This window comes from Corvus moneduloides, chromosome 8 (assembly GCF_009650955.1).
Source record: "Corvus moneduloides isolate bCorMon1 chromosome 8, bCorMon1.pri, whole genome shotgun sequence".
Lineage (NCBI taxonomy): Eukaryota > Metazoa > Chordata > Aves > Passeriformes > Corvidae > Corvus > Corvus moneduloides.
In genome coordinates, this window is record NC_045483.1 from 3,018,592 (window position 1) to 3,035,494 (window position 16,903).

The 16,903-nt window shown below is 41.1% G+C and overlaps 2 protein-coding genes across 2 annotated transcripts in view; both read left to right on the forward strand.

The window, feature by feature from the left end:
- The first annotated feature begins 153 nt into the window (after nucleotides 1-153).
- On the forward strand, nucleotides 154-4,988 carry TEX36 (testis expressed 36). Its single transcript, XM_032115983.1, has 4 exons — nucleotides 154-269; nucleotides 1,105-1,236; nucleotides 3,248-3,328; nucleotides 4,635-4,988. Exons 1-4 carry the CDS (start codon nucleotides 219-221, stop codon nucleotides 4,893-4,895), a joined length of 525 nt encoding a protein of 174 aa, XP_031971874.1. The 5' UTR covers nucleotides 154-218; the 3' UTR covers nucleotides 4,896-4,988.
- A 93-nt stretch (nucleotides 4,989-5,081) lies between these two features.
- The window catches only part of CTBP2 (C-terminal binding protein 2), a 286,749-nt gene continuing 274,927 nt past the window's right edge, over nucleotides 5,082-16,903 (forward strand). The window contains exons 1-2 of the mRNA XM_032115975.1: nucleotides 5,082-5,328; nucleotides 7,770-7,830. The gene's annotated coding sequence lies outside the window, so the exon portion shown is untranslated. The remainder of the gene's footprint in view (nucleotides 5,329-7,769; nucleotides 7,831-16,903) is intronic.

A 16,903-nucleotide genomic window follows, 5' to 3' on the forward strand; every position in this document is an offset into this window, starting at 1 on the left:
CAATGCTTTTATGAGCTGTTATTTCCCCCTTCCCGGCAGCACATGGGCAAGAGCAGCGTTGCCCAGAGTTGCTTTTGGTTGTGTGGATCTCACTGAAACACCAGGGAGGCTCTGAGGTCACAGGGGAGGATTCTACACATGCCCCAGTGTGTGAGCAGGTCACCAAGGAGCCGCGGTGGCCCTGGCAGAGTGTCCAGGGGTGGCAGTGACACCGAGCCATGTCTGAGGAGGGGTGCGAGCAGGCCGGCAAGCGGCGCCCTGGTGACTGGGTAAGGGTCAGGCAGGAGTCCCCGTGTCCCCCACAGGCCTTCTTTATCCTTAAACTCTCAAAGAAGCACTAAGGGTGACTTTGTCCTTAAACCAGAAATGAATCTTCCCATTCCTGAGCTTTATAAGGGAACGGTGTCCTAGGTATTCAGAGGAAGTGTGCAAAAGTCCTGGCTTGCTAACTAAGCCTGGCTGGATTTTTTTTCCAGTTTTCCAGCAATGCTGGAGGTCTCTTATTTGATAGTTAGCCCTGGCTGATTTTCCTTCTCTTCTGGAGGACTCCAGCCAAGGTTTGCCTTGGTTTTCGCCTCCAGGAGAACACTGTGATCCCATCGGAAGTGCTAGGCTGGGATGTCTTGGCATCCCAGGGCACTGTGACACTCCTGGCACAGGCTGTTCCTCACTCTCTGAACTCTTTGGCTTGATGTTTGGTTAAGCTGTTCCTGAAAATTTTGTGTTTTCAAACCTGTACAACAGTAGGAGTAGCATGGGGGGGGGGGGGAGGAAGGTCGTTGTTTTCCTTGGTGGTTATTGCTGTATAAACAGTTTCCAGAAAGTTCCTGGGCATTCTTGTCTTGAAGGTTCCTAAAATTCTTGTCTGGTTATTTTATCTACGTTCGAAGGTCTTTATTGTAGGGTTTAGCTTTGTGTGTGGGAGGCTCCTCATTTTTCCAGACGCCACTAGGTGCTGCTGCAATCCAAGTAATAAAAGATAAATGGGCAAATACCATTTTGCCCACATTTCTGATCATATTTATTTGTGGGGTTGTTTTTGTTTTGTTTGGGTTTTTTAGTTGGATTTTATTTTAAAGGGTCATAATCTTCATTATTTTCTAGTTTGCTCACGCTGGAGATGGCCAGGGCGAGCTGGAATCAACAACAAGCGCTTCACTTAAACACGTCCTGAACTCGGCAGCCGCTCTGGGAACGGAATTTAGAATGCCGCTGGAATACAAAGCTCGGGAGCAGGTGAGTCAGTTCCTGTGGCAACACAGCCGATTTTCGGAGCTCTTTTGCAAGTTGTCACTCGCGAAGTTGTAAGTAAGAACAGCACTCAGGGTCGTTGGCGGAGCAGTCACAGCGGGCTGGCAGACTTTGTGCCTCAGGGGATGGAGTGATTGCTGCCTGTGCTGCGGAGGAAACATATTTCCCTGTTACTCACTTATCATTTTGGTTGCTCAAAGTCTTGCTGTATTATTGCTGATTTTCCCTTTTATTATTGAGACACCGAATACACTGTGATCAATCTCAGCCCACAGACTGTGTGTAAAGCCCTGTAAGGACGTTTAATGGAAATTTGATCCGCTGTTGGAAATTCAGTATATTCACACAAAGGGTTATTCTTTTGGTCATTAAAAAGTTAGAAGCTTCTCATTTGAAGCATTTTTAAGGCTTGCTTTAAAATTTGTGAAAAATTTTAGGATGAAAAGAAATACATTATTTTTTAAAATCACAAGTATTTAAAATGTTGCAGTGTTGTAAGCACGTTTTCATGTCCTTATTTTATCATCACACTGAGCTTTGCTTTACCCACCCACTTTGTGCACAGAACGTTTTCTATTTCCATTTCCTATAAGCACAGCAATTACAGTGGGTTCATTTCGCAGGTTTTGCTATAATGAAGCGCAGAAATGGACTTGGAAGGAATATTTAAAAGGGAAGCTTGGGGCTACTGAAAAGGAGAATATATTGTAACATGAGTATACACTGTGTTAATATTACATCTACCTTTCTGTGGAACATCTGGCCTTAGCCACTGCCTGAAAAGGAGAACCAGGGTGGAGGGACCTTTTATCAACACCAGTGTGACTGTTCACCTGGTGTTTCATGCCTTGTCTTTACCAGCCCTCCACTTTTAAATAGAATTAGGGAAATTCTTCTCTGTCATAAATTAAGAATTCATCTGAGATCAGTGACGAGAGCATGAAGATGCACTAAAGGCTAAAATGGAACAATCTGAGGAAGTTTGTTTAGGCACTGGTAATAAACACTATTCCTGAAATGTTGAGATTGACTTTTAATTGCAGTAGTATAATTTAGTAAGAAATTTTATACGCTCAGAAGGTGCTTATTTTTAAACACATGTATGAGCCCATTGAACTACAGTCTGGTTGAATCTGTATGAGACAAGTGAACATGTGAACATACCTAAAAAAAGGTAGAGAATCTGCCTAGTAAACCAAATATCCTGAGATCTGACCCTGCAGCTGACCCCATGCAGGCAGATTTTGTGTCTGGTGAATCTTCTTGCTGGATCAGGTCTCCAGTTGCATTTATCTTTAGAACTGATTCAGATTCCCCTCCTCTTGAAACACCTCTTTTAGACTGCGTTACATTAAAACTTGCTTTTTTTGTTTGGAGGGGAATATCATAATTGGAATATTGCAATGATATATAACAAACATTTAAAAAGCCAAATATGTTCATTATTTCTAAAAGAGCTTTTTTGTTGTCCTTTTTTTCTTCTGAAACTCTAGTTTCATTTAGAGACTGGATGAACATCATGTTAAAGAATGAGATTATAAATTAGTTAAGCAATTAATACCTCCTCCACTTCCCCTGCAACAAGCAGTGTCCATGACATTCAGTTCATAAATCACAGACTAATTCAGTTTTGAGGTCCCTTTTGTAGTTTATTTTAATTAGCTTTAGGCCTACTACTTAATCAAGCAAGGCAATCCTGACATATATCCAGCATTTTGCTGCAGACAGAATGTATCATTTCTTATTTGAAAATTCCCACTTTTATATTAATCATGTATATATTCAGCAAATCCTCCTGATGATTTTATTAAAAAAAAATACAAAGTCCACATTACCTCTAGAAAATAATGTGCAGTTGAATATTTAACAGAGGAATATGTGTTCTGTGCTAGAACAAAGGCAGCTGTAATTTCAGACTATAAGAACTAAGACTAATAGACTCCAAACAAGGTATAAGAAAATTCATAATTTTTTGCTGTCATTTCTTTTCTTTCAGAAAGCAGGAAACAACCATTTCCCATTCTCTTCTCATGACAACAGACACGACATATGCAATGCAGCAGAGTATTTTGACTTGGTAAGTACCCAGTACTGAGACAAATCAAGCAAGTTCAGATCTGTTGGTCTGCCAGAGATTAAATACAGCATCTTTTCAGTCCCCTGTAAAAAAAAAGAAAGAATAAATGCTAAGATTTGTGAGAAGACAAAAATGTAAATAGCACAGAAAAATACACTTTTTATTGGTATAGGCGTGGGACTTCTCTGGGACTGTCATGGGTGTGCAGCAGCTTACACAGTCACTGAGAGTGGCACAGTTCAAAGGGAAGAAAAAAGCCATGATTTGTGTCTCTGACAGGCATTTTATTCCTGTTTTGGTTTTGTACCCAGTTACATGCCCTGTTAGTCTGCTAGAAGTGATTGGCCTTGGAATGAATTTTTGTAGAGATCTCAGCCACTTGTAATTCACAGTCCCAAATATTTTGTTCAGACTCATCTTTATCACAAATTTAACCAAAGGACCTTAAGATACCCACAGTATATCTCAAGAATGCATTCTCTTCCAATCCACATCTCTTTACAATACTCCTGTTTAAATGTATGCTGCAGAAGCCACAACTTTGACTAGAATTTAAATTGTTTGGGGCTTTTCTGTATGGGCAACAGTTTCATGTTCTTCCACTTGCCTTAGATTGTTGATATCATTCCAGGCAGCAAAAGAAATAGTGCAGTTCCCAGGATAATGAGTAAAGCAGTGAGTTGTGATATAGGGAGTTTGTCTGACTTTGGGCTCTGTCAGGCCTAGACTTTTTGGAATTCATTATTCACTGAGTAACCTCCATTTCTGTGCACTTTGTGCAGTGTCTCATAGTTTTAGAGATACTGATCAACCATAATTCCAGATAAATTTCCTGCAGGCTGTGGAGTGTGAAAATCAGGCTCTGTCTCTTTGTGTTTTGACACACAAGGGATAGCATTGAAGATTCAGATTTCATGGTCTGTCTCAGTTTCTTTATTGCAGTCCAAACCTAGAATTATTAACCTATTTCTCTGGGTGCCTCTGAAGATTAATTTAGCGAAGTGTAGCTAAATAGCCTTGAGTAGATGGTGTGCTACAGAAATGCAAAGTAAAAGTGGTTTATTAGCACTGAGAGGTGGAAGGTCAGCAGATTTCCCATTATATATGCAACCAAAAATGTTCATACAGGCAAGTCTGACAATATTATTTTTAACTTGCTAAAGATCGACCATGAGTTCTTGAAATCACTGTGGTAACAGCTTCGTTCACTTCCCAGTGGGGTAGTGACTGTTACAAGATTCATCTGTGAAGCTGTGACTGGAAGTCATATGTTTGCATGAATTTTTCTTTCCTTTTTTTTTCCTAGGGCATGGGCCTGAGGAAGTTGGATCCAGAGAAACAGAGACACACCTCCCATAACTTCTTTGAGTGGGCTCATGCACCAGACCAGAGCAACAGCAACAGCTTCTTAACCGTTTACCAGACCTCATTTGTGGCAGATCCGACCCCTGGAAACAACGAGGGCCGGGGTTGTAGGCGCTACCCGAAACACCACACCCAAAACCAGTGCAGCAACAAACCTGCTCCCGAAGATGAAAAAGCCGTGCAGCCATACAAGTCATCTTAATTAGCAAAACACCTCTGGAGCACTGACCTAGCAAACCTGAACTGTTCACTACTCAAACCAATGGTGAAGGAATAAACATTGGTGTAAAGCGCACGTGGCAGTACAGTTGAGAGTTCATTGTGATCAACAACCTTACATTACTCTGAAAACATACAGTACTATAAAAACTTTAAAGAAGAGGAGCATTATAAGGAAAAGCAAGATTGTGCATATTTTTAGACATATCTCTATTAGGAGAACAGAGATAGGGATTGTGCTTGTGTCATCTGATTCTGGTTGACCCCCATCTTGATACCTAAGCTTCTTCAGCTTCTGAATCAGTGGCAGGGCTGTACCTCAGGCAGCTGACAGCACCTGTATTGACACAGGAGCATAATGGAACTGGATCCTCGAGGGATTACCACAGCAGGGAGCCAAACCCGTGTGTGTTCAGGTAAGAGAGAAACATTCCTGAAAGGTTTCATGGCTGAGGAGGCAGGTGACCAGCCATTAGAGAAAGTAGGTAAAAAAAGAAGCTATGCATTAGATTGCGGTGCAAAATAAGTGTCCTGTTTGGTTCTAGCACAGCAGTTGTAGAAGTGAAAAAAGAAAGAGTGTTGTGAACAACATTTGTGCACCCACAAATTTGATTCATGGCTGTAAGGGGGGAAAAAAGCTTGACCTGAAGTGTTGCATGGAGGTTTGAGTTTGGGGTGGACTGGATCTTAAAATAATTCATGATTTTATACTTACATGTCCCCAAGGAAGATAATTCAAACCCAGTCCTCCAAGCACTCTGCTCCCAGAATATTCACTGACGTTAGGATATGGCAGGCAGTAGAGTCAGACCTCCAGATGATGTGTTTTCCTCTTCTGGATCATTTCCATTAGTATCAATAAAAATAATAAGCCAAACTGTGTGTCTTAAAATATCCTACAAATAAGCTTGTTGCTATGTAAAATAATGTTGACTAAAAAAAAATAAATCGTAAGTTTATGAGATAATTTCCTTTATTTACAAGATAAATGGGAAAATAAACCCTTGACCCTTAGAATTCCCTGCATTGTAAGAGCTTCCTTGAACATGAGCTCAGTTAAGAAATGACATTTCTGCCTTTCAGTGAAGAGATACATCTTTTGGTGTCAGCATGCAGTGGCTGATGGCCTTTTTGTGTGCCATCAAAATAGATGGGATTGGACTGCCCAAACATGTAGCAATTTTATTAGCACATGTTGAAATAATAAACTAATTTTTTAAATGAAGTTGCCCCTGTTAGAGTTCTTGGGGTGCTGCACAATACATCAAAATCCAAAACATCAATGAACAATGTAAAACCAAATAAAAAGCCAAGCAACATAGTGCTATTAAAATGAATTGCTTTTTCTCAAAGTAAAGACAGCCTCCCTGACAGCTCCAGAGTCAGAATTTCCAGAGCTTTAGCCAACAATTTCATCCCCAAACTGATTCAGAACTGAAGTGTGTGCCAATCACATGGTGAATGAAGTGCCCCATGCTGTTTGGCAAACTCCAAAAGGCAATCTTGGACCTCCATCAGAAGGAAGGAACACATTCTTGCTCCATTAGTAATGTTTATCTGTGGTTTAGCGTTACAACTGGATGTGGTGAAATAAATTACTGTAGTTTGTTATGCCTTAAAACACCGACAGAAACATTCCAGATTTCTTTATTTTCACCTCTTTTTCTTTTTTTTTCTTCTCATTTTCGTTAAAACGTGATTAAAAAAAGAAAAAAGTACCTTTGGATTAATACATATTTCCAACTATATTGTAATAAAGATTCCAGAGGAGAAACTGAAGAGATCATGAAACTCTTATAAACTGAAATACAGTGTGCTGGGTTGAATAAAACAGGTGATTCTGACAGATCTCATGCTCTGCCAGTGTTTCTTGGGTAAATAACAGGAGACATGATACACTGAATTTGGAAATGAGTAAGGAATTCCCCAGATAAATTTGTGTACTTTGGCTAGAAACCATCAGTTTGTTTAATCTTGTGATGATAATGTCTCTGAGAAGAAGGTCCTATTGAGTTAAAACTTTTTTGAACATGGATTTTTTTGCTTCTTGGGGAATGGAAGAGACAAAAGTAAGGCTGGTAACTCCCCTAAAATTTTCTAGTCAGTGCAGGAAAGTGCTCCTGGCTAGGAGTTCATTGGGATCAGATGGGTGTAGGTAGGCTCAGCAGAGTGAGCGTACTGTGGGTTAAATCAGCCTAAGTGTTCTTAGTGGTGTTGATAAGGATGGACTTTTTTTGTGCCTTGTTTTATTAAAAAAACCCAAACACCCTCTTTACAGAAACAACAGACTTCCCCCTATAATCCTTTCCAAGGAGTATTGTTGCCCTCTGTTTTTCTCCTGAGCCTGCATCAATGTAGGGACTGTCTATACAGCACTCTTAGGAAATCTTTTTTGTGTTAATTTAAAAGTGTTTTCAGTGTGTTACTTAAATTCACAGAACTCAAAATCAAACAAAAAAAGTTAAACCAGAGGGCTGAACAGGCTCCCCAGGGAATGGTCCTGGCCCCAAGGCTGCCAGAGCTGCAGGAGCATTTGGACAATGCTCCCAGGGATGCACAGGGCAGGATTGTTGGGGTGTCTGTGTAGGGCCAGGGGTTGGACTGATGATCCCTGTGGATCCCTCCCAGCTCAGGATAATCTGTGATTCCGTGATTAATAGAGCTGAGCTGAAGAGTAGCAACTTAGCCACTGAAGTTTCCATGCCCTGGCTGAAGCCAGCTTGGCTCTCAGGTGGCTGGTGGAGCTGTACTGGGTACTGGGTAACAGTCTTGTACCTGTGTCTGCAGTGTTACACCCACTTGTTTACAGTGTGCTTGGGGTTTTTTCCTTCTTTCTGCCCTGCTTGCTGATAACAAGATGTGAGGACATGGTCTCCACCTCCACCAAAGCTGCTGTCTCTCGGCCCATGATGCCCCTGGTAAGCTGGATGTCACCTCTTGTGGCTGTGTCATTTATGAAGTGTTGTGACCAATGAAATGCTGTTTACAGTCATTAGAGACCCTGATGTTGTATGAGTGCTGCTGCTTGTGGAGCTGGTAATTCAGTGGGGATGCAGCAGTTTGACTTCCAAGTCATCTGCTGTTAATCTGATCACTGTGTTCATAATGTAATCACTCCATGTAGCTGAAATGTTGTTCCTTAGCTTGTACTCTCAAGGTTAGAGTGAAGTAACTTGATGCGGATGTGGCACTGGAGATGAGACCTTTTCCTTCCCTGTGCCGCAGTTACACAGTGGCAGCTGTGTCCCAGCTCTGTCTAAACCCAAAGTTGATGCTCATTTATTTACAGTGCTATAATTCATGTGTGGATAATATTAAGTTTCTTTAAATGCTCTTATCCTGGTTTAATGTTTCCCCAACTGAGGAAAATGTTGGTGTAACTGTGGTGGTGCTGAACCAAGGGTACAGGCCTGTATCTAATGGAAATGTCTGTGTTGATACACTGACCATGCTGAATGAAGTTTCTGAAATTAAGTAGAAACTTCAGATTAGGCATCTCTATCTTTAAGTTATAGTACACAAACATTATTATTATTATTATTATTATTATTTTCCTTAAGACTTCCCTGCTGCTGCTACATTATCTAATGAGCAGTAGATGGCAAGGACAGAGACCCGTTCCACTCCAGAGTGGGAAAAAACTATGAAGAGCTGCCTCATCCCAAATTTCTTGGTTTATTCCTGCCTCCCCAACGAAGTAATAAAATAACAAGCTGTTAGAACATTATCTGTGGAATATCTAATTAAAGGGAAGGCCATTTAACAGGGAAGCAATCCTAACTGACCTTAAATTGGATGTTTAGCCATAGTGAGTGTGAGTGAACCAGTAAAACAACCAATTTATGATTTGGACAAGCAGCTGCTTTTATGGAAAGCATGCTAACTCTTGTCTGATCAAGCTTGTTGTTCTTCACTATATTCACCTGAAAGTGAAGTATTTCAAATTTTCATTTTTTAATGTGGTGCACAGAAAAAAAAAAGTAGTTTGAAACAGGTAAGTTTAATTCAAACAGAAGCAAAGAAATGCTTGGAGGCGACCTCTGGGACTGCAAGGACCGGAACTCAGGAATTCAGGAATGCCTGCTCACAGGTGAGTGCCCAGCCCCCTGAACCAGGGAAAACCCTGTGCTTTCTCACCAGGCCAGTGTTTAACTATTGCAAACAAAATGCAGCTGCTCTGGCAGACCAGGTAGAGGGTGATGGTTTTCCGGGTTGCCTGAACTGGTTCAGAAATTCAGAAGAATCTTAGGAATACCTTTTCTTTTAATTCCTTGCTGTAGGATGTGTAGAAATAGTGGTCATAGAGCACTACTCTGATAGCAATGTGTATGTATTTTTGTGATCCTTTTCAATATTCTATGAAATGAAAGAAATTTTGTAACTCAAACCATGCTATGAAAATAAATTTAAAACTCACCCCACCACTCGCAAAAAGGAAGGTTGTGTTTAGACTGCCCAGTGTATTCCAAAATGGCAATGTTCATATGCAAACAGAGCAGCACAAGTGTCAAGTCCTGTGCCCAGATGTAAACTTTTGTGGGCTCAGGCCCTATAATACTAACCAGGCACTCATGCCTCAAATGGCATTGTAGGCATGCATTAATGACCCTAAGTGACAAACCTCCTCGTCTTGTTGCTCAATTAATCAGTGGCCCAGTGGCACATTGGCAGGGCTCTTTTTCAAGCCGTGCCTCACCTCACAGGGTAATCAGATGCTATATGGCTCTGTCTACCTATGGGAAAGCCAAACCCAATAAATAAAGTTTAATTTCCTGATTCCCCTGGGATATAGTGATTCTTTTAAACAATGCTTCTTCAGTTGAGTTGAAATTAAAAACCAGCATGATCAACATATTGCAGAATATTTAGTGGACCGAGTTAAGCACCCGGTTTAAAGACTTAAAAAAAAAAAGAAGAGGGCTTGAGGGGAAGACTGTTGATACAGAAGCACAATATTATCCATAAAAAATGCCTAATCTTATCTTTGTTCCTGGTGTTAAACTCCACACTTCAGCTTTTCAGCATTGCTGTGCAGGTTTTCAGTGCATGTGGGATGTTAATTTTCATTCTGAATTAAACGTGCTATCATTTAGATGAGAATTAACATTTAATTTTCAGACTATTTTATGACATGCAATGCGGTTTGGTTCCATAGGAGGGCAGATGTGTTGAACGGCTTGATTTTTTAATGTGTTATATTAGTGTAAGAACTTCAGTTGGGAGTTGAATTATCAGATTTATACTGGTATCAGTGAGCTCTCAAATTGTGTCAGAGAAATGCAACAACTTGATTCCGACATAAATAGAAATATTTCATGGGGTTGGATGCTGACAAAGTTCAAAGGTTTTTTCAATAGTAATGTATTTTATTTTGTCTCAGAGAGACTATAATCTGATTACAGTTACTTATTTAATCACTGACGGTATCCAGCAAATTCACAAAATCCGTTTTTTGGTTTACTACTTGGATTTAAACCAACTTTTTATCTCTCTAGCATTGAGTTTTCAATATGTGCTAATTTATGCTACAGTTTTCTTTATGCTTCAAGCTAAATTCAGGCTTAAATATAAAACAGCTTTAGCCTCTGGGTTAAATAATTCCTTACAAAATTTGAAATTTCAGTCTATATCTGCCTTTTCAAGTGAGTTGAAAAATGAGTGAAACTTGTTTTTTTGGAGGCAGAAATGTGTGTGTCCCCTCATGGCTTAGCTGATCCCTTCTTGCAGAGCAACTGGGAAGGGCCCTGTGGCAGCAGTTCCTCTGCCCTGAGCTCCCCACTGAGGGAGGGCTGTGTTCAGAAAATAGCAGGGATCTCCCCATTCTTTCCTTGTGGCTCTGTTATTCCTGACTCTCAGTACCTCCAGAGGGGGATCCCTGCGGAGCCGTGAAGCAGAGGCTGCTCTGCAGCCTGGGAATGCTGCATTCCTGAGAACGCTGTCAAGCAAAGGCTTTCTGTGGGCAATACCATTTCTTCTGAAACTGGAGAAAAATTCCCAGCAGCTGGAGCTGGGAGAGCACGATGAACATTTCATCTATTTCATGTAACAGAGTCCCTGAAGTAGAAGAGGGTTTATTAACCAGTGAAGACATTAAGAGCCCAAATTTCCAAGAGAAATCAAATCCTTCAGCTGCAGGAATGGTGGCATGGCAGCCTGACCCTTACTTGCTGTTCAGCTGACCCCTCCTCTTCCCTCTGAGCTTGGCTGGGTCTCTCTCCAAATACACAGGAGCACCTGGAGAAGGGGTTCAACCAGATTTCCTGCAGCATGAAGCAGCTCTGAATTGCTGTGGAAGCAAATATTCAGAGTCAGTGGAGGATGATGGGAGGGGAGGTGTTCTCTTGGTGTTCCATTGGTGTTCTCTTGGTGTTCTGTTGTCCCCAGCCCCAACAGCCCACAGAACCTTTAAACCCCACTGTCCTTTAAAAAGAAGTTGTCACAGGGTCTCTTAGTAGATGGATCTGCCTTGCTTGCAGATGTGGACACTTTTGTTCCGTATCCTTCTTCTACAGCACAGCTTTGGACTATCAAGTTGTCAAAAAAAATGTGTTTGGGAATTACATAACTTAAGGAGGAAGATTTTCCTCACCTCCAGTCCTTCACTTATTCACAGGTTGCTCTGATGTTCAAATTCTCTAGATGCTGATCTTGCTGCCAAAGTAGATATCAGAAGCCAATATGGCAGCTGTCAAACAGGCAGAGATCCTGCTGAGATTTGTGAGATAATTCATGTGTCAGAACACAGGCCAACTGATAATTTTATTTATCTTGATGTGCAGATGTCTGGTTGGATAAATTCAGAATCATTTCAGTCCACTGCTCAGTGTATGGTCTAAATGCTGGTAACTAAAGACAGGAATAGAATCTGTCACAACTCTTGATGTCCTTAGGACATGACACATTGGGAGTCTGTCCTCACGTTTTCCTTGCACTCTGATAATGAGCATCTACAGCTGCTTTGTCTGATGGAAACCTCTCTCCCCCTTTCCAGACTGGAGGCAAACATGCCAACATTGCTTTTCCAGAAATGCAAAAACTTTTCCAACCAGCTCTGGATTGTTTTTTCTTCCTCACTTCTCCCTACTCCCCTTGAACTTCCCCAACAGGATTTTTGAAATCCATTTCTAGAAATATTCCATTCACTCTGACACAAAACAATATCTTTGGCTGTGATAATAAATTAGGCGCAGTGGGAATTGAAGCTTGTTCTTTTGTCCAAGGTGATATAATGGGAGTCATTCATAATGAAGAAAAAAGTAATTGTTATGCAGCATTTTTGTATTAAACATGCCTCCCCAAATTATCCAGAGTATAAAAGAGAATGTTTGGAGAGCTTTGTTACAACCATGCTTGAGCAAAATGCATGTGAATGTGATCTTATTTGCATAAATAGGATTTCTTAAAATACAAACCATTCGTATTGCACTGAGCTCCCTCAAGCCCTTCTACCTTACAAGGCGGATCATAGTTTTATCATTAATCAAAACAAAGCCAAAATCAATAAACATGCATAATCAGGACTCTCTGATTCCAGTATGCAAATACACTACATATTGATGAAATGTTTCTGAATCTAAAATAGTTTTACTCTCTTCTTTCCCCCCAGAAGTCCCTAAGCCTTTTAATTTTAATATTTTATGCACTGCAATGCAAACAGTATAAGAATGAGTTTGTGTATCAGAGATAACAAGTTAAAAGATAAATGTTGGATGAATCTCCTAATAGTTTTTGCTTGTTCTGCTGACTTTAAAGGCAGTTTATGCTTCCGAAAGGCTGGTAATTACTTGACCTTTCAAGTCCCAATCCTGCCAAAGCTGTTGCTCTGCCGTGCTCCTTCCAGCCGGTACCGGAGCACGGGCAGTCGGAGCCTGGGCCCTGTGCCAAGGCTGTTTGTTAATTAGTGAAAATCATTTGTTCCTTGTGTTTAGGGTGATGGAAGCGTTACCTTGCAGGGGGACAGAAATGGTTTCAGGCAGGACAAGTTTGTGTCCTTGGTGTATGACTGAGGTGGCGATCAGCACCTGCAGCTCCATGGATTCTCACGCTGGTCAGAGCTCAGCTCCCCTCACACACTGCAGATCATGCAGATATTTCCTGATACATATTTAGTGCTGCCTCCTGTAGTTATAAATTCCTTATCAGACATACCTACAGTATGATACAAGGCACAATATCACCTGAAGATGCATCCAAATGTAACCATTCCACCAAGAGTGTCAGTAATTTCATACATTTCAGAAGCACTGCACTACTGCTGTTAAGAACCTCTATCAGTGCATGGCTGAAATTAATGCTGCAAATTCCTTTAATCTGAATCACAAATTTCTAACAAATGAGCTATGATGGGGTGAATCTTATCAGCAACTACACTTACCTCATTCAGGAGCTGTGCATATCCATAGCAGGTACAAAACAGATCCAAGGAATGGGCACATCAACAACAAAAGAATTAAAATAAAACACAATTCTATGAAGGCTGTAGTTAAAGGAGAAGAAGGATGGAAAGTTCAGCATTAGAATAGCCAGGCTGCAATTAAGTTGAAAAAGTTCCTTGTTTGCTAGTTAAATAATAAGCCATGTCAGAACTCAAGAATTGGCTATTCCAGCGTAATTGCATCTCTTGTGTATCTGTGGGACTCTGCTAACCACAAGCATGATCCTCTTGTGAGAGTCATCCCCTCTGAGCTGATTTATCAGCCCTGGAAGAAGTTTAAAGGTGTGATGTTTATTTTATATCGTCATAAACTAAATGTGGCAGCCATCATAGATTAGGAAGCCCAATTTCAAACAGTGAGAGTCTTTTAGGCTGATTAATTTGCCGTGGATGGGTTTCACAGTGGGGCTGTCTGTTTGCCAAGTTATGCTTATTTACGTTTGCTCAGTGCTTGCTTCCACAACCATGGAGTGTCTAAATAAATAAATAAATAAATAAATAAATTTCTATAGGTAGGAATAGGTGCTCACCTGAAAAGGTAGAACCTATGTGTAACTGCACTGCTTAGTTCTAGAAGCAAAGTCAAGAGTGTCGTGTGTGTGTTTATGGCATAGATATAGATAAATATATAGGATGAGAGGTGCAGTGAGTTCCTCAAAGTCAGTTACTGCTTGATTTTCATTTGCTATGCAGGTGGTTTCCAGGAAACTTTGTACTTTTGCTTTTTAAATTGATTCTTCAGTGATCTAAACTGAAACTTTTCTTTTAAAAGTAGGATTTTCATGGCAAATTCCTGCACTAAGGTACTTGCCAAAGGGAAGAGTAAAGGTTACTGCTGAAATAAGTTGATGATAGGAGGAACTGATATTCCTCAGCATCTCCCTCACTGCTCAATTTTCCAAACCAGCAAAAGGAGGGAGAACTGTTTATCTTTGTTTCAACCCATGCTTACACAGCCTGAATCAGAATTTAGCCTCTTGCCCTTTTTTTGGTAGCTGTAGTCCATTCCTGCTGGACCATCACAATCTTACAGTGGCCGTGGCTGCTTTTGTTCCTTCACTGCATCCATGAGATGTAATGTTGAGTCTTCTACCTGTGCTGCCTGTTGATTTTAGCTGTGACTTGTCATTTTGGCAGGTCTAAGGCTAGTGAGTAACTGATATGAGCTGGTGTATCAAACCAAGTTCTACATTAAATCTTTTTGTACCCAGTTATTTTCAAAAAGGAGAAAGAAAAATCCATCAGCCAAACCAGGAGAAACAAACTATGAAATCTCTCTGCATTTGGCAGGGGTGGTAAAGGAAAATACAACTGTGGCCATTTCCTTATTGCTTGTGGAAGGTATTCAAATAAATAAGAAACTGGACAGAATGAGAGTAGTGATGCGAGGGATTAATATTTTTAAAGCCCTTCGGTTTCTTTGGCTCAACCTTTCTGCAGAAGGGTGGAGTGTTTACATTAACCACCAGCATCCATCTCCAGGGGTGGCAGCCTGGCACCTCATCTCAGTTTTGCATTTAAAAAGGACCAGGGGAAAAAATGAGCTGGTGATCTCGAAGGAACAATGAAGAGGGTAACAAGCTGGTGTGAAGGACAGCATGATCTTCTCCTCCAGGTCTGAGGGCTGTAAGTTTTAATGTCAGTGTGTACTGCAAGTCAAAGGCTGATCCTCCTTGGGTTATTAATCTCTGGCTCCACGGACTGCCATTTGCATTTAGAGCTTTGTGACGTTTTGTGTTTTCAAAATATTTTTCACATGAGACTTGTGAAGTGCACTGAAGAAAACAAATGGACCTCTCTCCACCCACGGGGTGTAATTGACTGCTTGGCACAGATAGGACTGGAACGAAAGAAACCCCCTCGCCTTCATCTCCTTACCCTACTCTGAACATTTTCATGACCTTTTTTGGAGAAGTCTGGCAAAAGTAATATCAAATGGGACTTTTTTGCCGTGTCCTCCTCTGTTTTGTTGCACAGTGTGGTCTGTTTTAAATAAGCTCCACAGTGCAGTCATTTAAGGGAATGAAGATATTTCATAGCATGCTTAGCATTTGCATTTGAATATAGGCCACCCTGCTGTTTGATTAAACTGGAGTTTAAGAAAACTATAAGAATTGAGGTTCATGTGCAGTGCAGTACTTCACACTCGGATTGCAAAGGTTGTTGAAGGAAAAAAAAATGATAATATCCTTGGAAGTACATGACTAATGAGAATATATATAGCACTTCTGAGGCAGCTCAAATATATAATTATTGTGAGGATTTCACAGACACATAAATATAATGATCTTCAGCTAAGTAAATTGCTACCTACCAATGAAATAAATATGGTCCCTTCAGAATTTGAAATAATTCAGTGCTGTAGGTGGTGGGAAATGATTCACCTTAGCTGTTATCTCTGGAACAGTAATATAGAAATATATCTGCCAGTACTGTTACATTTACATTGTTCTTCATATCCTGTGGAGTTTGTCAGAAGATCTGCAGTCCCTGCTGGTTTCCACCCCCTTATTTTGATAAGGTTCCTCACAGCATGGCTCAGCCATGGGTTGGAGCAGCTAATATTGTTTACCACAGTAGGCATCCCAGCCATAATATTTTTCCAAGAAACACTGATGTGTTTAAAGGTCAGATTGATACTGATTTGACTGCTAAACATGAATTCATTTTTCTGGGAGTAAAAGGGTGTACATGCCTTGGGATAAAGGTTAAACTGTTGTTTATGCACTCGATAGGTGGAAAACACAAGGCTTTAATACACAAATCATAATAGCCTGGTCGGTCAGTCAGGGAGATGTGGTGCTTTACATGGAAATGGAAGCTTGGAATCCACAGGCTTTTCTGACTATTGCTGTAAAAAAAACCTTACTGGTAACTTCAGTGCTTGCCTGGAATTTGTAATGAGTTTAAACTCCTTTCTGGGCACAGTTGGCCAGAACTCATCTAGGTCTTTTGGCAGCACCGATAAAATTGATTTTTGCTGCCCCTGATGAGGTGTCAGGGACTGGATCCTCCTGCTACAGCAAAGGGAGTGAAAGGAAGGAAGGTGGGAGAGATGGACAGCCCTACACATTTGGATTTGCTGCTTTTGCCATCTTTGGTGGGGTGGGAGTGATGTGGTACTGTCTGCTTTTGCCAAAGGCAGCTCCTTCTCTCCTCTTTAGCTGCCCCCTGTCCTTCAAGTGCCTCTTTCCATGGCAGTGAAATCATGGCTAGGAGGACTGGCTTAGCCTCAGACATGTCTAGCAGGCAGCTGAAGTAAACATCTGGATTTTAAGGAAGAATGTGATGTGTTCTGAGAGCTTTGCCTGGGCTGGCTGGGCTCCCCAGGGAGGCAAAGCTCAGCCAGGACGTGCTCAGCTCCTATTTCCTAGAGGTGACCTCAGATGGAAGTGTGAGCACTCGGAGCTGAGCCGAGCTCTCCTGCAGAGCCCTCTGCACTCCCCCTGTGGTGTCTCCAGGCCAGCTGGGATCCCATCACTGAGAGGAGCTCAGAGATCAAGGATATCTGAGCATTCTTACCTGGCTTCTGTCTGCCAGGAACTTGTTCTTATTTG